General features: G+C 36.7%; 1 protein-coding gene across 2 annotated transcripts in view; it reads right to left on the bottom strand.

Annotated features, from left to right (window-relative positions):
- NUP205 (nucleoporin 205) overlaps positions 1-21037 on the bottom strand; it is an 84340-nt gene that overhangs the window by 53956 nt on the left and 9347 nt on the right. For both annotated transcript variants that reach the window (XM_058530739.1, XM_058530735.1), the window contains exons 3-10: positions 20610-20781; positions 18377-18521; positions 17823-17982; positions 17160-17388; positions 7584-7748; positions 4246-4421; positions 545-661; positions 227-364 (exon numbers count right to left, since the gene is read on the bottom strand). In XM_058530739.1, coding sequence (XP_058386722.1) covers positions 227-364; positions 545-661; positions 4246-4421; positions 7584-7748; positions 17160-17388; positions 17823-17982; positions 18377-18521; positions 20610-20781 — 1302 coding nt within the window. The remainder of the gene's footprint in view (positions 1-226; positions 365-544; positions 662-4245; positions 4422-7583; positions 7749-17159; positions 17389-17822; positions 17983-18376; positions 18522-20609; positions 20782-21037) is intronic.

Here is a 21037-nt window from a genome sequence, read left to right as displayed (position 1 = left end):
CTAGTTATCTAATAGAAGGCTAACTACACTAACTCCAAAATGATCAGAACTTAAAATTAAGAGTTTCAAATTTCCTTAAACAAAAGGAAAAAGTATAAATATCTAAAAGTCACACTAGTGTTTATTTGTATTAACAGAAATAACATCACGAAATAACATTTTTCACGTTTTCAAGACTCCCAATTAACCATCCCAGAGTATAAAAGTAGAAAAACTAAGAGCTCACCTGGCGCTGAGGGGGTCGCTGATGAGCCACCCCAAGGTAAGAACCCAGGATAGTGGAAGTCTGAAGAGGCTCTGAGGGACACCAATATTCTAGAGCAAGCTCCAAATTAAAAGGGTTCTTTTTATAGAGCTCACCAATCTGCAAAGAGCAAATAAAGACTGCAAAAACGCTTATAACTCAAAAATTACTTTTAAATAAAAATTTACATTTTTATTGAATTCACTTGTATATTCAAGATATTAGACAAGAAATTTTCCAAAGTTAGGCAAAAAATAATGAAAGGAGGGAGACGACAATCCATCCAATAGAACGGCTTACCAAGAGCATTAAGTGTTCCAGATCCTTTCTAAGTGAAATGGGGGGTTCATTACCCATCTGCATACTCATGTGAATCATTCGAGCATCTTCATCTGCCCGATTCCTCAACTGCTTCACCTATTAAATTTATTACATATAGTTTAATATGTAAATTTATTATATGTGTTAATAATAAGGAAATCAGGTAACTGTCTAAAAGTGATCATATAAAAGAAAAACATTGTTTAAGTATCTATTCCACTTTAATGATGTGAAGAAATATGCTAGGAATTTTACTGCAATAGTATTATCCATAATTTACAATATCTTAAAATTTCAATGTATTTTCCACTATAGATAAGTTGAGTTTAACTATAGTATTTCTCAATTACTGACATTTTGGGCAGGACATTTCTTCACTGAGTTGGAAAATCCTGAACACTGCAGGACGTTTAGCAACCCTAGAACTACCAACTAACTACCAATAACACCACTACAGTCAATGTAACAAGCAAAACTGGCCCCACTCATTTCCCAAACACAACCTGAAGGACATTATAGCCCTGGTTAAGAACCATTGGCTTACAATATTTGTGTCAACTAAATGCCAACTGGCATAAGAAACTACTCCTCTCTTAAAAAAAAAAACAAAAAACTAGACAAATCCACAATTACAGTTGGAGATTTCAACACTCCTCTCCCAAAATACAATAGAACAAGTATACAGAAAATCAGTAAGGATATGGTAGACTTGAACAACACCATCAACCAACTCTCCCTAATTGACATTTTAGACCATTCCACAGAACAGCAGACAGCAGACTATACATTCCTTTCACATACACATAGAACATTTACCAAAATAGGCCACATTCTTGCTTATTAAACAAACCTTTACAAATTTAACATAACTGAAATCCTATAAAATATGTTCTCTGACCACAACAGAAATAAACTAGGAATCCGTTAGAGATATACGGAAGTCCCCCAAATATTTAGAAATTAAACAACACACTTCTGAAGCCAGCCCCATACCATAGTGTTTAAGTTCGGCACACTCCACTTTGGCAGCCCAGGTTCGCAGGTTCAGATCCCAGGCACGGACCTACACCACTCATCAGCCATGCTGTGGTGGTCACCCACATATAAAATAGAGGAAGACTGGCACATACAAGCAAAAAAAGAGGAAGATTGGCAACAGATGTTAGCTCGGGGTGAATCTTCCTCAGCAAAAAAAGATAATAAAAAATAAACAATACACTTCTAAATAACCCATTGATCAAAGAAGTCTCAAGGAAAATTAGAAAATATATTAAATTAAATAAAAAAGAAAACAGCATATCAAAATTTGTGTGACCCAGCTAAAGCAGTAACTAGAGACAAATTTATAATATTAAATGCTTATATTAAAAAAAAAAAGGTTTCAAATCAAAATCTAAGCTTCCATCTTAAAGAACTAAAATGATAAGGGTAAATTAAACCCAAGCAAAAGGAAGAAAATAATAAAGGGAAGAAATCAATAACAGTGAAAGAAAATATAAGAAAATCAATTAAATCAAAAGCTGTTAATTGGAAAGATCAGTAAGACTGATAAACCTCCAGCCAGGTTAATTAAGAAACAAAGAGAGAAGACACAAATTACCAACATTAGGGAAGAAACATCACTACAGATCCTATAGACATAAAAAGTATAAACAGGAATATTACGAATAACTTTATGCCAATCAACTTGATAATCTGAACAAAATGGACAAATTCACTGACAGACACAAAGTACCAAAGCTCATTCAAGAAGAAATAGATAGGGGCGGGCCTGGTGGCACAAGTGGTTAAGTGCGCACGCTCCACTGCGGCGGCCCGGGGTTCGCCAGTTCGGATCCTGGGCGGATCCTGGGCGCGCACTGATGCACCGCTTGTCAGGCCATGCTGTGGCGGCATCCCATATAAAGGGAAGGAAGATGGGCATGGATGTTAGCCCAGGGCCAGTCTTCCTCAGCAAAAGGAGGAGGATTGGCAGATGTTAGCTCAGGGCCGATCTTCCTCACCAAAAAAAAAAGAAGAAGAAATAGATAAGCTAAATAGTACTATATCTATTAACGAAACTCTAGGATCCTAGAACCATGGGAATAAATTCACTGTTTACCCTAGCTAAGCCATTTATGATTTTGTCTATTCAAATTTCTCTCAGCCTTCATCTTTCCAGATGACCATTATCTTTCCATAATCAAAGTCCCAAAGACTAATAATTAGGAAAAACTTAAAGCCTTAACCTTTCTAAAACTTCATTTCCACAAATGTAAAATGAAAGGATTTCTTCCTATTCCAAAATTCGGTGACGTTAATCTATCAAGTCCTTCAAGGTTGATGAGGACACAAATTATCTGTTAAATACTGCTTGACTATTCCAGTCCTGAGTGAGCTATCCTTAGCCTAAAGAAATCCATTGTAATTTACTATCTATATCTCTCATTTACTTACTGTTATTACCTATATTTTTCTGTGTATATCTTATTTCTCTAACTAGATTATACATTCCTTGCTGGCAGGGAATGAGTCTCCTACTTATTTACCTTCTTTACAACTTCTAGCATAGTACTTGGAACACAGGAAACACTCAATAACACAATTCATTATATAATGAATAAGCATTTAACACCTTGATTGTTGCCATTCTGGGTACTTTTTCCATTTGCCTTATGTTTTTCAAGAGGTATGGTATCAGAACTGGACAACTGTATTACAAGTGTAGACCCTTCAGGGTGCTCTTTTTATACATACTCAAAAAAAGGTAGTTTTATAGGGCTTTACTCCCTCATTTACTTCCTGCTACCACTTTGATGGCTTCCTTGGCTCAAAATGTCACACAGAACATACACTGTGTAGGAACCATCTGAAATGGTTCCAAGAACGCTTTTTTGGACCAAAGTTATAGCTCGAGACCACAATTCAAAAGTAACCACACTAGGGGTGGGCAGGTTCCCCCTGCCAGCTGGGTTATAAAACAAAAAGAAAAAAGTAAACTTTGCAATAGTTTCTTATACCCATTACTTTACCTGTATCCATGTAGAAGCCCATTTATGCACTATAATTAAGAGTCTAGGGCCGGCCCCATGGCTTAGCGGTTAAGTGTGCGTGCTCCGCTGCTGGCGGCCCGGGTTTGGATCCCGGGCGTGCACCGACACACCGCTTCTCCGGCCATGCTGAGGCCGCGTCCCATATACAGCAACTAGAAGGATGTGCAGCTATGACATACAACTATCTACTGGGGCTTTGGGGGAAAAAAATAAATAAATCAAAAAAAAATTATAAAAAAAAAGAGTCTAAACAATTATCTATAAAACTGGAGGTTTTCCACTATATATCTTCCAAATCATTTATAGAAGTATTAAATACGGCAACCTCAGCATTGATCCCTAGGATAGCACAGGGTTAATAATTTTCTACCCATAGAAGTATTTTCATTTGCCTATTTCTTTCTCATTAGAAACCACTTCAATGTCAAATATTTCTTCCTTTTACTGGTTTATTCTCAGTTAATGGGTCTTATTTCACTTTCATGAATCACAAATTAACAAGCTGTAACACAACAACTACTGTCAAATTTTAGTCTATAACAAAGATTTTATTAGTTGCAAAACAATGTTAGTTAATTGATCAGTTTTAAATTATTTTATAAAATTCTTCTACTACTTTTTACCCTCATCCTACATTATTTTACGTACCTTCATTGGCATAAGTGCAAGGAAATCTGTGATGAGATTATGGATTCTACGAATATAAAATTCCTCTTGATAGAAGTTTTCTGATACCACTACAGATTCAGTGAGGAACAGGAAAACATTGTCAGCAATTGCAAGCTCTGCCATTGCTTCATCTGCTTCTGTGAATTCAGCCAGGGCTAAAAATATATTTAGAAAAACAGCACATGGAGGAAAAGTTATTAAACTAGATTATAGTATCTCATAATACTCTGCTGATGGTTCAAAATTCAGATCTCTTCTCAACCCTCTAGCATGTGTTATGCACAAAATAAGACTGTGTGTAACTATAACTGACTCACAAACCCCAAATAATTACTGAAAAAGTACATTACAAAACCACATGCTCTTCAAAATAACATCATGAGTGAAAAAAAATTACTTTAGAGACGTATGATATAACACTGATGTACTCAGGGAGCTACTATCAAAATATTAAAATGATGCTATGGCTTTAATCTCAATGAAATGAACTGGATCATTCAGAAAAACTCTTCACAGCCAAAGTGAAGACCAAAACCATAGCCACTTAAGTTTCTCTACTGATTCGGTAAACAAGTAGCAAAAATTGAAAAACTAAATCTTAACCTAAAGACACACTGGTCTACTTATAATGTTTTTAGCTTTATATTTGGAAAATTTCAAACAGATATCTAAAAATAGATAAGACTAGTAAAACAAACCTCCACATATCCATCACCTGGCTCCAATATTATCCATTTTTGGTCAATCTTATTTCATCTAGAACTCAATGCACTCCCCCTCTCCATCTAAGCTAGATTGAAGCTAATTCCAGACCATTTAACATTTAACATTTCACACATAAGTATTTCAGTATATAACTCAAGAAGATACTTAAAAAACAAAGAATAAACCACATACACACACAATACCAGTATTGTATCTTAAAAAACAATTGCTCAATATCAAATATCCATAGTGGTCAAATTTACAATTGTCTCATAAATATTACGAAATATTTTGGTCTTGTCTTTTGCTTTTTATCTTTTGTGTGATTTGTTTGCTGGAATCAGTATCCAAATAAGGTCTACATATTGGACTTAACTGATACATCTGCAGGCTCCTCCTACATCTTTTCTATTTTTCCCTTGTCCTTTATTTGCTGAAAAACTTGGACTTTTATCTTATAGTTTTCCACAATGTGGTTTGGCATTGCATCCCAGTGCTAGAGTTAACATATTCCTCTGTCCTCTGAATATACTAAAAATTGATAGTCTGATCTAAAGATGCTTGATCAATTACATTCAATTTTTTGGGTAAAAAGTATGTCATAGGTGATGCTGTGTTGTTCCATCAAAAAATACATTGCTGATTACTTCTTTTAAATTTTAAATAAAAAACTGCTAGGTAATTTTGTGGTAATCCGGCTTTGGAAAAGAACTGTTACATAGTTCATTCTGCTTGACTGTCATAGAGACCAAATACACAGTGTGCTACTAAAAGTACATTTTCATTCCCTTGAAAGTCAAGACTAGATATATGCCAGGATAGTCTCAACTAAAGGAAAACAGATGGGTTGGGGTGTTTTTTTGGTTTACGTTTTGTTTTGTATTTTGAAATAAAGCCTGTATATCTACCCATACTATACAAACTCCTTGAGAACAAAATAGTTTCTCAATTCTTTATTATGACTAATGATTATTAAAATTACTAATTAATTAATATTAATTAAATAGTAAAAACAACAATGATTAATTCCAAACCTTCATTTGAATTCAGAAATATTGGAATTAAAATTACATGATGATCAATTTGAGAATTATTTCTTGAAGACTATTTACTTAGGTAATAAAGCAGCATTACTATCTTAATGTAAATTGAGTTTTAATGTCTAAAACAGTATATTAAAATTTTAAAAAGTTTAGTTAAAACTTAAAAACATATATTTTATAAAATAATGTAATAAAAATATTTGATAAATTTTTCAGAAGTCTATGAAGACAGCAGGAACTAATATTTCAAAATTGAGATCTCTGATAAAACTTATCTGGATTATTTTAAGAAATGGCCATTTCCACAATATAAGATAAGCTATTCATCTTTTCTATCAATTTTTAAAATATAAATTAATAGAAAAATTTTTATAGTTTAAAAATGTTCATTATAATACCCCTAATTATCAAAACTTATAAAGGGGTATAAGCATGTAAAACTAAAGAGATTAAGTAGTGAAACATCTAGGACTTGAAACAGGATCTGGATTCCTAGACTATTCTTATCTACCATTCTGCAGCAAACTATAAGATATTCTATTGTGCCTCTTGAGATTAGGGCAATGGTACAGTAAACTACAATATATGAATTTGATTAACTGTCACAGACACTTAAAAGTTTAAAGGGTAATTTTATGCCAGAAAAGTACTGAAATAAGGCTTGTAAATGAATAAGGGATATGATTGAGAAACAGAACTTGTACATGAATGTAAATGTCTAATTCACCAACTATCAGCTTTAATATAGAAAATGCTTGGCCAAGGAAAGACTTCTAACACACAAAAAAGCTTTCTACAGCTCCCTTGGGAACAGCATGACACTACTGAACAAAATGTTCTGAAATCATACAATTGATAAGATACTGGAATCTGTTGACACTCTAAGACTAGAAAACATTGACATGAAGTGTAAAGTTTAATAAAACTTTTCCAGATTTACCATAAAAACCTACAGAAGAGACATTTCTTTGGGTTTCAAACTACAAGGAAAGCATAGTTCTCATCCTGTTAGAGTAAACCACTATTAGTATGATAAATACATGAATGTAAACAGCAGAATAGGATATGCTATAGTGGGTAACAGATTGTTAAAAGCCAGAATTCCACATCTTAAAAGCCAGAATTCCACATCTGTTCTTGATTGACCCAAATATCTCCTTTCTAATATACTGTATTTAAAAACAATACTAGTTTTTAATTTGACACAATGTGAAAAATTAGTTTGTAAACGAAATGAAGAAGAAAAATGTAAAAAAATGAAATATTAAATTTTAATTTAAAAAATATTTTGGTACTCTCATTTCAAATATTAAACTCTAAAGGAAAAAAAGGAACTCAAAGAGAACTGTCACTGGTTTCAAGAAAGGGAAAAAATACTTCATATAATTTCTTTTGGGAGATAGGAAAAAAAAGGTCTGTATTTCACCACAATACAAAGTTTCATTTAATGCAACTCTAGATGTCTTTCTATGCTCGTGCTTATACATGTCAAAGATAACACGCTTTCCAAAACACCATTAAACGTTGATATGTTGTTTCTCATAGTAAAATTACCTACAATCAATTTACCTGTCACATCAGGTAGCTGAGATATTCCCCTCAAAGCCAGTGCCCAGGCAAGTCTAACAGCGGCTTGCAGCCCAGGCAGTTTCCAAGGCTGTGAGTCTTGAAGGCGAGAGTGAATTGTTGCAATGTATTGTCTCTCTGTCAACAGTGGAAGCTGATGAATCATATCTGAAAATGAAAATAGACCACTATACCAAAAAGTAGAAAAATTCTCACTTTTGATATACAGGAATAATGTCCAAAAATCATAAAATCAGAGTATTCCTATCAAAGAATTATGACCAATTAACATTAATGTTTGACATACCAAAAAGTAACTACTTTACAGTACACTACAGTAAAAACTGCACACTAATTAAAAATGAAAGAAGAAATAGACAATACTCCTAAATTTTAATGTCATTATTTTCAGTGATTTTTTTAAGTTTGAAAATTTGAAAAAATTTGACGAGCTACTCATTTTCTTGTGTATATGAATTCTAAATTATAAATCGTTAAGATCAAAAAAGACAATTTTACTAGATAAAAAATATCCTGAATTTAAAATATCCAAAAAAAACCCTGACCAAAACAAAGGATGCAAATTGCAAACAAGTTATCTACTTGAGATAACCAAATAATAAAGAATTTCCAATTTACAGTTCAATTATACTATGGAACCTCAAACAAGCACAGGATTCCAAATAAATACTAAAATAATGGGAAATACCACTGACCACCTAAAAATTCACTTATTTTACTTCATTATTTTCTTATACTTCCTTTTGATGTCATCTTGTGAATAACTAGTTCAGTGGTTCCCAAACTATAACCAGGAAGAACCATTCTGTATTTAATTTCCTGTATTTTGAAAGTTTCTGTCTACTATTGTAGATTAATTAATAATTCACTTTTCCAATTTGTTGAGCAAAGATATACAGAATGAGCAATAAGAAATTATAATTAAAATGAGCTAATCATTACAAGCACCCTAAATTGATACAATTACAACCTAATGCAAAAAACTTTACAACTTAGTAAGCCTATTAAACTGTCCAGGCACTCCACTTAGCTTTTAAATGTTCCGGCTTATAAACGTCCATTAACACAGCCTACCTTTACTTAATTCTGTGTTCATTTCACTCAGTACAGGAAATCTGACCAAAGCATTAACTGACAGCATTCCTATACGAGAACACGTAGCACTTATTACGTGACACACAATGTACTGTGTGATACCTGATTGGAGGTAAGGAGTAGCCGTGTTTTAAATAAGCTTTCCTAATGCCTAAGGCCAGTCACCCAAGATGAGTGGAAAATGTCTCCTCTCCTCACATACCTAATGGGAAGACACCTGGGATACAGTCAAAAGTGGACAGGGGATCACCATTGGAATAATTATAAATATTTATAACATGAAAAGGCAATAATCGTCCTTTATGGGAATCATTTTTGAGATCCTCAGTTCAAAGAAGTAACTGTTTACAAGGCTACCAAGAGAAATTTTATCTATTTCACAGAAAATATAAGTCAAAGATGATATATTACCAGAAATTATGGTTATTCTCCCTTAGAATGTTTTCATGAAAAGTTTAAAATGTCAATAAATAGTAAAAAACAAGCAGTTAAGTAAATTAGGCATGCATAACTCATGAACACATATCACATATCCTTTAACACTTTCTCATTCCAAAACCCAAAAGGACAAAAGAAACACCTAACAGGGCTGCAATTATTTTAAAACTGTGCTCTTATACCTAAAAATTCAAATATGGATAGATTGCACAAGGGAATAAAATATACAATTTTTTTATTTTAGTAGTTAAAATAGCACCCTTCTTAAATGTTATCTCCACAATTTTAAATCTGACTTTTTAAAATAAATGTATTAATAAAGAAGAGTAACATCAGCATCATGGCGGAGTGAGCTCTTCCCTTAGTCTCTCCCCATAAGATACAACGAAAAGGACATTGAGAAACCAACAGAGGACATTCAAACAACACAATAGACGTCTGAGAGATCCATGCAGCCATACGTCTGAAGGTGGGGGTGCTAGACCCCCAAGAGGCAGTGGTAGAAGGCAAGTGGATCTCCTCTCCATCCCGAGCGGCAGCGATCTAGGGTGCGGGACCTTGCACGGCTACCAGCGAGTAACTCTGAGAGGAGAAGGGGAAAAAGGCAGCCCTCCACAGGAACTCTTTCGCTCTTTGAGTTGCCTCCTAGCCTGTGGGAACACTCCACATCAAGGCAGCTAAGCAACTGCAGGGGCATCCCCCCCAAGCCAAGCAGCCCAGGCGGGCAGACAGTGAGTGCAGAGCAGGAGCGCGAGGGATTATGCACGCAAGAGAAAGTGCCCCCCCGCCCCCGCCTGGCACACTGGCTCAGCCCATTAGCCAGAGCAGGGAATCCCCAACAGATCGCCTGCACTTACTCGTGTAAAGCAGCGGTGGCCAGCAGGCAAACACAGAGAAGCCCTTTTGGTACAGCTCCTAACGGACAGGCACAACTGCCAGGGGTTGCAGCAAGCTCAGAAAACACAGCTCCTGCCCCCCCAGTGGTGGCAGGTGGAATCAGTGACCAGATACTACCACTATGTGATGGCAAAAGTCCATCCAATCAAATAGCATGAAGAAGTGTATTAACATTCCAGACTAGAAGGAAAATGTCAAGTACCCAGAAATCAATCCTGAAGCCACAGAAATTTATAATCTAAATGACAGAGAATTCAATAGTTATCATAAAGAAACTCAATGAGGGCTGGGCCCGTGGCTTAGCGGTTAAGTGCGCGCGCGCTCTGCTACTGGCAGCCCAGGCTCGGATCCCGGGCGCACACCGATGCACCACTTCTCCAGCCATGCTGAGGCCGCGTCCCACATACAGCAACTAGAAGGATGTGCAACTATGACATACAACTATTTACTGGGGCTTTGGGGGGAAAAAAAAAAGGAGGCTTGGCAATAGATGTTAGCTCAGAGCTGGTCTTCCTCAGCAAAAAAAACAGGAGGATTAGCATGGATGTTAGCTCAGGGCTGATCTTCCTCACAAAAAAAAGAAAAAAGAAACTCAATGAGTTAAAAGAAAACTCAGAAAAACATTTCCATGAGCTCAGGAATAAAATCAATGAACAGAAGGAATTCTTCACAAAAGAGGTTGAAATTATAAAAAAAAGCCAATCAGAAATGTTGGAGATGAAGAACACAATGAATGAGATAAAGAAAAATCTGGATTCCTTAAAAAATAGAGCTGAGGGGCCGGCCCCGTGGCTTGGCGGTTAAGTGCGCGCGCTTCGCTGCTGGCAGCCCAGGTTCAGATCCTGGGCACGCACGGAGGCACTGCTTCTCCAGCCATGCTGAGGCCGCATCCCACATACAGCAACTAGAAGGATGTGCAGCTATGACATACAACTATCTACTGGGGCTTTGGGGGAAAAAAATAAATAAATCAAAAAATAGAGCTGATATTATGGAGGACAGGATCAGTAATTTAGAGGACAGAAATATAGAAATGCCTCAGGTGGAGAAGGAAAGAGAACTAAGTCTAAAAAGAAATGAAGAAATTCTCTGAGAAATATCTGACTCAATTAGGAAATGCAACATAAGGATTATAGGTATTCCAGAGGGAGAAGAAAGGGAGAAAGGAGCAGAGGGCTTCTTCAACGAAATAATAGCTGAGGGCCGGCCCGTGGCTTAGCGGTTAAGTGAGCGCGCTCCGCTGCTGGCGGCCTGGGTTCGGATCCCAGGCGCGCACCGATGCACCGCTTCTCCGGCTGTGCTGAGGCCGAGTCCCACATACAGCAACTAGAAGGACGTGCAGCTATGACATACAACTATCTACTGGGGCTTTGGGGGAAAAAAATAAATAAATAAAATTATTAAAAAAAAAAAAAAAAAAAGAAATAATAGCTGAGAACTTCCCAAACCTAGGGAAGGGGCTAGAATTACATGTAAATGAAACTAACAGAACTCGTAATTACATCAACGTAAAAAGACCTTCTCCAAGGCATCTATTAGTAAACCTGCCAAAAGTCAATGATAAAGAAAAAATATTAAGGGCAGCAAGGCAGAAGAAAATAACCTACAAGAGCTGAAAGGAACCCCTATCAGCCTTTCAGCAGGTTTCTCAGTGGAAACCTTACAGGCTAGGAGAAGGTAGAATGATATATTCAAAATTCTCAAGACAAAAACTTTCAGCCAAGAATACTCTATCCAGCAAAACTATACAATGGAGAAATAACAATGTTCCCAGATAAACAAAAGCTGAAGGAGTTCCTCACTACAAGAAATGATCAGGAAGGCCCTCATATCTGGGAAAAAAAGGGTTTACAAAGCCTTGAGCAAGGACATAGACAGACAAAATCAGAAAATTACAGCTCTCTATCAGAATAGGTTAGCAAACACATAATTATAACATTAAAGATAAAAGGAAGGAAAGCATCAAAAATAACTATAATCACTTCATTTTAATCACAAACTCACAAGACAAAACGGAATAAGTGTGACAACAATAACTCAAATGGGGAAGAGGAAATGATGGAACTTGCTTAGACTAAGGAAATAAGAGGCGATCAGAAAATGGACTATCTCATCTATGAGATCTTTTATACAAACTTCAGGGTAACCAGTGAACAAAAAATCAGAACAGAGAAACAAATGATAAATAAAGAGAATACAATCATAGAGCATCAACAAACTGAATTGGCAGTCGGAAATACGTGGGACGAGAAACAAGGGAAATACAGAACAACTGGAAAACAAGTGGTACAGTGGCAGTATTAAGCCCTCATCTATCAATAATCACTCTAGGGCCGGCCCCATGGCTTAGTGGTTAAGTGCGCATGCTCCGCTGCTGGCGGCCCAGGTTCGGATCCCGGGCGCGCACTGATGCACCGCTTCTCCGGCCATGCTGAGGCCGCGTCCCACATACAGCAACTAGAAGGATGTGCAGCTATGACATACAACTATCTACTGGGGCTTTGGGGGAAAAAATGAATTAAAAAAAAAAAATCACTCTAAATGTAAATAGATTGAATTCTCCAATCAAAAGACACAGAGTGGCTGCATGGATTAAAAAACAAGATCTACCAATATGCTGCCTCCAAGAAACACATCTCAGCTCTAAAGACAAACACAGGCTCAGAGTGAAGGGATGGAAGGTGGTACTCCCAGCAAATGTCAAACAAAAGAAAGCAGGTGTGGCCATACTTATATCAGACAAAGAAGAAAAGAAGACTTCAAGATAAAAAAGGCAATGAGAGACAAAGAGGGACAGTATATAATGATAAACGGGACACTCCACCAAGAGGACATAACACTTATAAATATATATGCACCCAACACAGGAGCACCAAAGTTCATAAAGCAACTAATAACAGAGTTAAAAGGAGAAACTAACAGCAATATAATAATAGTGGGGACCTCAACACCCCACTTACGTCAAGGGATAGATCATCCAGACAGAAAGGCAAGAAGGAAGTAGTGGAATGAAATGAAAAACTACATCACATGAACTTAATAGATTTATATAGAACTCTCCATCCAAAAACAGTACAATAGGGGCCGATCCGGTGGCGTAGTGGTTAAGTTCTTGCGCCTCCGCTTTGGCAGCCAGGGGTTTGCAGGTTCGGATCCCGGGCATGGACCTATGCACCGCTTATCAAGCCATGCTGTGGCAGGTGTCCCACATATTAAAAAACAGAGGAAGATGGGAACAGATGTGAGCTCAGGGCCGATCTTCCTCAGGAAAAAGAGGAGGACTGGCCACGGAGCTTAGCTCAGGGCTAATCTTCCTCATGAAAAAAAAAAATACAAAAACAGTACAATATACATTCTTCTTAAGTGCACATGGAACATTCTCAAACACAGACCATATGTTGGGAAACAAGGCAAGCCTCAATAAATTTAAGAAGATTGAAATCATATCAAGCATCTTTTCTGACCACAATGCTATGAAACTAGAAATCAGCTACAAGAAAAAAGCTGGGAAAGTGACAAACACGTGGAGACTAAACAACATGTGTCTGAACAACCAATGGATCACTGAAGAAATTTAAGGAGAAATCAAAAACTATCTGGAGACGAATGAAAATGAAAACAGACCATACCAACTCATATGGGATGCAGTCCTATCTGGTCCTAAGAGGGAAATTCATAGCAATACAGGCTCACCTTAACAAACAAAAGTCTCAAATAAGCAATGTTTAACTATATCTAACAGAATTAGAAAAAGAAGAACAAACAAAGCCCAAAGTCAGGAGAAGGAGGGAAATAATAAAAATTAAAGCAGAAATAAATAAAATTGAAATCAAAAAGAGTAGAAAAGATCAATGAAACTAAGAGCTTTGAGAAGATAAACAAAATTGACAAACCCTTAGCCAGACTCACTAAGAAAAAGAGAGAAGGCTCAAATCAATAAAATGAGAAATGAAAGAGAAGAAATTACAACAGATACCACAGAAATACAAACAATTATAAGAGAATACCTGAAAAACTATGTGCCAACAAATTGGACAATCTAGTAGAAATGGATAAGTTCTTAGACTCATACAACCTCCCAAAACTGAACCAAGAAGAAATAGAGAATCTGAACAGACCAATCACAAATAAAGAGATTGAAACAGTAATCAAAAACCTCCCAAATAATAAATGTCCAGGACCAGATGGCTTCTCTGAAGAATTCTACCAAACATTCAAAGACTTAGTACATATCCTACTCAAACTATTCCAAAAAATTGAAGAACACGGAACATTTCCTAACACATTCTACAAGGCCAACATCACCCTGATCCCAAAGCCAGACAAGAACAACACAAAGAAGGAAAACTACAGGCCAATATTGTTGATGAACAAAGATGCAAAAATCCTCAACAAAATATTGGCAAACTAAATACAGCAATACATCAAAAGGATCACACACCATGATCAAGTGGGATTTATACCAGAGACACAGGGATGGTTCAACATCCACAGATCAATCAATGTGATACATCACATTAACAAAATGAGGAATAAAATCCACATGATCATCTCAAAAGATGCTGAGAAAGCATTTGACAAGATCCAACATCCATTGATGACAAAGACTCTCAATAAAATGGGTATAGAAGGAAAGTACCTCAACATAATAAAGGCCACATATGACAAACCCACAGCCAACATCATACTCAACGGGGAAAAACTGAAAGCCATCCCTCTGAGAACATGAACAAGACAAGCGTGCCCACCCTCGCCACTCTTATTCAACATACTACTGGAGGTTTTGGTCAGAGCAATTAGGCAACAAAAAGAAATAAAAGATATCCAAACTGGAAAGGAAGAAGTGAAACTCTCGCTGTTTGCAGACAACATGATTCTATACATAGACAACCCTAAAGAATCCATCAGAAAACTATTAGAAGTAATCAACAACTACAGCAAAGTTGCAGGGTACAAAATCAACTTACAAAAATCAGTTGCATTTCTATACTCTAATAATGAAGTAGCAGAAAGAGAACTCAAGAATACAATCACAGGGCCAGCCCCGTGGCTTAGCGGTTAAGTGCGCGCACTCCGCTACTGGCGGCCCGGGTTCGGATCCTGGGCACGCACCGATGCACCGCTTCTCCGGCCATGCTGAGGCCGTGTCCCACATACAGCAACTAGAAGGATGTGCAACTATGACATACAACTATCTACTGGGGCTTTGGGGAAAAAAAAAAGGAGGAGGATTGGCAATAGATGTTAGCTCAGAGCCAGTCTTCCTCAGCAAAAAGAGGAGGATTAGCATGGATGTTAGCGCAGGGCTGATCTTCCTCACAAAAAAAAAAAAAAAGAATACAATCACATTTACAATCGCAATAAAAAGAATAAAATATTCAGGAATAAATTTAACCAAGTTGGTGAAAGACCCATACAAGGAAAACTATAAGACATTATTGAAAGAAACCAAAGAAGACATAAAGAAATGGAATGATATTCCATGCACATGGATTGGAAGAATAAACATAGTTAAAATATCCATATTACCTAAAGCAATCTACAGATTCAATGCAATCCCAATCAGAATCTCAATGACATTCTTCACAGAATTCGAACAAAGAATCCTAAAATTCACATGAGGCAACAAAAGACCCCGCATAGCTAAAGCAATCCTGAGAAAAAAGAACAAAGCTGGAGGCATCACAATCCCTGACTTCAAAATATACAATAAAGCTACAGTAATCAAAACAGCATGGTACTGGTACAAAAACAGACACAAAGATCAATGTACCGCACTGAAAGCCCAGAAATAAAACCAGACATCTATGGACAGCTAATCTGTGACAAAGGAGCCAAGAACATATAAAGCAGAAAGGAAAGTCTCTTCAATAAATGGTGCTGGGAAAACTGGACAGCCACATGCAAAACAATCAAAGTAGACCATTATCTTTTGCCATACACAAAAATTAACTTAAAATGGATTAAAGACTTGAAGGCAAGACCTGAAACCATAAAACTCCTAGAAGAAAATATAGGCAGTACACTCTTTGACATCAGTCTTAGTAGCATCTGTTCGAATACCATGTCTACTCAGGCGAGGGAAACAAAAGAAAAAATAAACAAATGGGACTACATCAGACTAAAGAGCTTCTGCCAGGCAAAGGAAACCAGGAACAAAATGAAAAGACAACCCACCAACTGGGAGAAAAAATTTGCAAATCGTATATCTGACAAGGGATCAATCTCTAAAATATATAAAGAACTCATACAACTCAACAACAAAAAAACAAACAACCTGATCAAAAAATGGGCAGAGGATAGGAACAGACATTTTTCCAAAGACGATATAGAGATGGCCAACAACAGGCACAGGCCCATGAAAAGATGTTCAACATCACTAATCATTAGGGAAATACAAATCAAAACTACAATGAGATATCACCTTACACCTGTTAGAATGGCTATAATTACCAAGACAAAAAATAACAAATGTTGGAGAGGATGTGGAGAAAAGGGAACCGTCGTACACTGCTAGTGGGAATGCAAACTGGTGGAGCCACTATGGAAAACAATATGGAGATTTCTCAGAAAATTAAAAATAGAAATACCATACGACCCAGCTATCCCACTACTGGGTATTTATCCAAAGAACTTGAAAGCAACAATTCAAAGAGACTTATGTAGCCCTATGTTCATTGCAGCATTATTCACAATAGCCAAGATGTGGAAGCAACCCAATGCCCATCAACTGATGAACAGATAAAGACAATGTAGTATATATATACCACAGACTACTACTCAGCCATAAAAAAAGACAAAATTGTCCCATTTGCAACAACACGGATGGACCTGGAGGGTATTAGATTAAGCGAAATAAGCCAGACAGAGAAAGACAAACACTGTATGATTTCACCCACACGTGGAAGATCAACAAACACATGGATGAAGAGAAGAGATTAGTGGTTACCAGAGGGGAAAGGGGTTAGGGGGTGAGCCTAACAGGTAAACGGGCACATACATATGGTGACTGACAAATAACAATGTACAACTGAAGTTTCACAATGTTATAAACTAGTATGACCTCAATAAAATAATAAAATAAATAAATAAAAATGTAAATGTATTAATAGGTATAAAATCCAATACCATCACGTTCCTCTGTGCTTTGTTCTATAAAACTAGTATCAAAGCAGTAGAGAAGTGCCATAAGAAGAGCCAGATTCACCGCATCCAATGAGCCATTAGCCTCAACTGTCACTCTTTCCAAATGTCCAATAAGGAGAAGAGTGTCATCTTTGCCTAAAGGTGACTGGCAAGCCCAGGCAAAAAGGCTTTCTGCCAGAGACTGTCTGCACTCCTTGATGAGATCAGAAACCTAGAAATAAAAATATATGATTAGCAGGGTAAGTAAATTACAGTGAAGCCTGGTCTTACTCCAAAATGTAAACTATCTTTTATAAAGGCTAACTAAACAAACGTATCTGAATCCACGAGTGACCCTAAACTCTCACCTCTAGAATTCTGAACAAACCCTATTGTTAATTCCTCATTCTTAAGTTCTAAGCTCCTTTATGGGATAACCAATTTCCTGAAGAGTTCATTCCAGAAAAAGAGCTACAGTGGCACATAGGTGACTAGAAAGAAGCTGAAACAATTGCCAAGTCAATTTAATAGACACAGCTGCCTACACTTTAATATGCATTATTAATATTCCTATGCCTGTATTAGAAGAATGTTCTAATTGTCACGACTTTTCTGCCTCCAAAAATTGACACAAATAACCATGAATTGATCTCATTGAACCCTTGCCTCTTTGCGATGTTTTTCACTGCCCAAACCTCTCTCGCGCTGTAGTTTCTCAAACTCATTGTTCACATCAATCTGTGACACCAGAGTAAGGACTTTATAAGTCAATCCTTGCTCCATCAGCTCATCTGTAAAGCGTGTTGTCATGGAAACTAGCTCTGGACTGTAATGAAAAGAAATCAATAAACAAAGTTATAATGAACAGCAATGTTTATACTTCCTTGTCATATGGACATAGCAAATGCTCTTTTGATAATAATGTTGCATTACTGGAAACAACCAGGATGAATTATAACCTAGCTCTTTTCATCCTTTCTAGATCACTAGGTTTCAATAAACTTCTAACCATAACTGAGTTACTTTTTATTTGTAAAAAAATAAAGCAGGTTTAAACTGTTGTGTCCTTCTTGGCAGAATAAGGGAGTGTTTATTACTCTATTTATGTTACATACTTTACTTAAATTATACATGTTAAGGAGAAATTTTTGTTGTTTCTAAAATTATAATTCTTCAAGTAATTTCTAATTAACCCCTGAAATCCCAAGAAGCAAACAGACCTGAGTTCCAGGGTCCATGTCTTTCCTCGTCTAGACTGTATCAAGGCTTTCAGGGAATTTGCAATGCATCGTTTTCCATCCCAATATAAAAGAACAGCTACCAATCCTCTGGTGAGGCCAGGGAAATGTGGCTGTTGATGCTCTCCTAGAAAAGGAAGTTAAGAAACAATTTAGTATATAAACACATATGTGTTGAGGAAGAGACAAAAATCACCATACCAACGTTCAGTTCAAAGAAATCACAGAATCTAAGGGATTAAGTGGCCCTTAAGGGTCCTCTACTTCAAACAGCCATCTACTGTTTTATTCTTTCACATGAAATCTTTCAAATATTTGGAAGTTTCTTCCCTAGAGTCCTCTCTGAAAATGAGATAAGCTTTTTTTTTGTTTCAATTTCACTTGCCCTTTTAACTGCTCTCCTTTAGAATAAGTTCCACTTTGTCTTTTTTAAAGTAACTTGCTTCTAGTTTCAGTTGCATTTCCTACGGCTTTTTTCTCCCCTTAGCTCAATCACTCCTGAACTTTACTCCCTTCTGTTGCCCAAATTCATCTCACTGCTTCACACCTCCGTACCGGCAATTTCTTCTGTCTGTATGCCCTTTGTTCTCCTGAGTGCACACCTATTCCACTTGACATATTTTTCAACACGTGCCTTAAGCCTCACGATCTTTGTGAAAATTTTTCTGTACAAACCAACATCAATTTAATCCCCTTCCCTGTGGACCATCACTAAATCTTGCAACAAACTTGCATTAATGCACTTAATGGTGTCATAATTGTTTGTTTCCATGTCTTTCTCAATTACTAGACTATAAGCTCCTTTATATTAGTTGAAGTTTTATTCATCTTTATATCCCTGTTGAGAGTTTAACTTTTTTTTTTTTATTTTATTTATTTTATTTTTCCCCCCAAAGCCCCAGTAGATAGTTGTATGTCATAGATGCACATCCTTCTAGTTGCTGTACGTGGGACGCGGCCTCAGCATGGCCAGAGAAGCGGTGCATCGGTGCGCGCCCGGGATCCGAACCCGGGCCGCCTGCAGCGGAGTGCGCACACTTAACTGCTAAGCCACGGGGCCGGCCCAGAGTTTAACTCTTAAAACACAGTGCCTGGCCCATGGCACACATAAAATAAATGTCTGTTAAATGAAAGTTTTGAGTTAAACTTAAAACTCGAGAATGTTCGGTTAATATCTCCATCATAGAATGGGAAAACTACCTTACTCATTCTCAATATCGTACTTCTTTTAAAGCAGTCTTAGTTCAAAAAGGATTTTGGCAGCCATGAGTTATCTTTATACATATTAGACTTTCTTTCAACTAAAATGCCCACATGGCTTCTTTACATGGCTCTGTTATAATTAAAATGAATTGCTTATTTTATGGAAATTTCAATCTTTTCTTTATATAGCAGCCAGAGAAATAATTTCAAAGTTATTCCAGATTATGTAACTCTTCTTCTTAAAGCCCCTGCCAACAATTTCCCATTGCAATTAGAATAAAATCCAAATGCTTTTCATGGCCTGCAAGACAGAGTATGATCTGATCCCTGCTCTATTCTCATCTTTCTTCACTCTCCCTCTCACTCCTGATGCCCCAGCCACAGTGGTCTTTTTATCCTTTAGCATGCCTTTGTGCTCACCCCAACCACTTGCTGTTTGCTGTGCCTGGAACACTCTTCCCCAACAACTCTGGCACCATGACATCATGCAGGTCTCAGGTTAAATGTCCCAATCTCAGAGAGGCCTTCTCTAAGTGCCCTATTTAGAGCTGCCGCCTATCAGCTCCCATCCCTCTATATCCCACTGCTTTTTATTTTCTTCCTAGGACTCAGTATTATTGAAATTATCTTTTTTTTTGACCTATTCATTATCTAAATCACCTCCTCAAAAAGAAATTCCAAAAGACTAGTGACCTTACCTTCTCATTCATTATATGACAATAAAAGCTTTGTGCTATAAAACTTCTGAGATGCAGCCAATTATTCTTTGCTAGTAAATTACCACATAAACGCCTATCTTAAAATAGTTAAATTACTTTTAACAACTCCAATCACTAAGGCCTTCCTAAAGTCAAAGATAAACAAAAGGAAATATTTTGAATATAGTTTTTCAAATAAACTACATCCTTAGAAACTATTTTGGAATCTAAATGATATAATATTTTAAACTCCAAGTGAATAATTTTATAATTCTGTACTAGCTTATCATAGGTTCAGTTAAACGTAAACCTACCGGCGAGGAGAAGCTCAACAGCTGCCAATTCTCCAATATCAAAAAGGTCACTGAGGATAAAGGCCTCTTTAATGAGCTGTTCAGGAAGAAGCCGGGTTCCCTGCTGACCCTGGATGGCGACTCCCTCTGTACTGGCTTTCTGAACCTTCTCATGTTGTTGAACATTTTTTGACTACAGTAAAAATAAATAAATAAGATTATGTAATGAAAATAGTACATTGGAGAAAAGGTCTTAAATTGTCACCTAGAGAAGTTTATTCATGATAAGGCAGCCCGGTAACATAACAAAAGAATTATTTCTTATCAAATAATCTATAATTAGACCTTTATGAGGTAATATTTGGTATTACCTTCAATTTTTTATACTATTACTAACTTGTCAATAACTGCTTCTCCTAAACTCAACTACAAAATTTTGAGAAAGCACA

Source organism: Diceros bicornis, chromosome 3 (genome assembly GCF_020826845.1).
Source record: "Diceros bicornis minor isolate mBicDic1 chromosome 3, mDicBic1.mat.cur, whole genome shotgun sequence".
Taxonomy (NCBI): Eukaryota; Metazoa; Chordata; class Mammalia; order Perissodactyla; family Rhinocerotidae; genus Diceros; species Diceros bicornis.
This window is presented reverse-complemented; position numbering and strand designations above follow the sequence as displayed.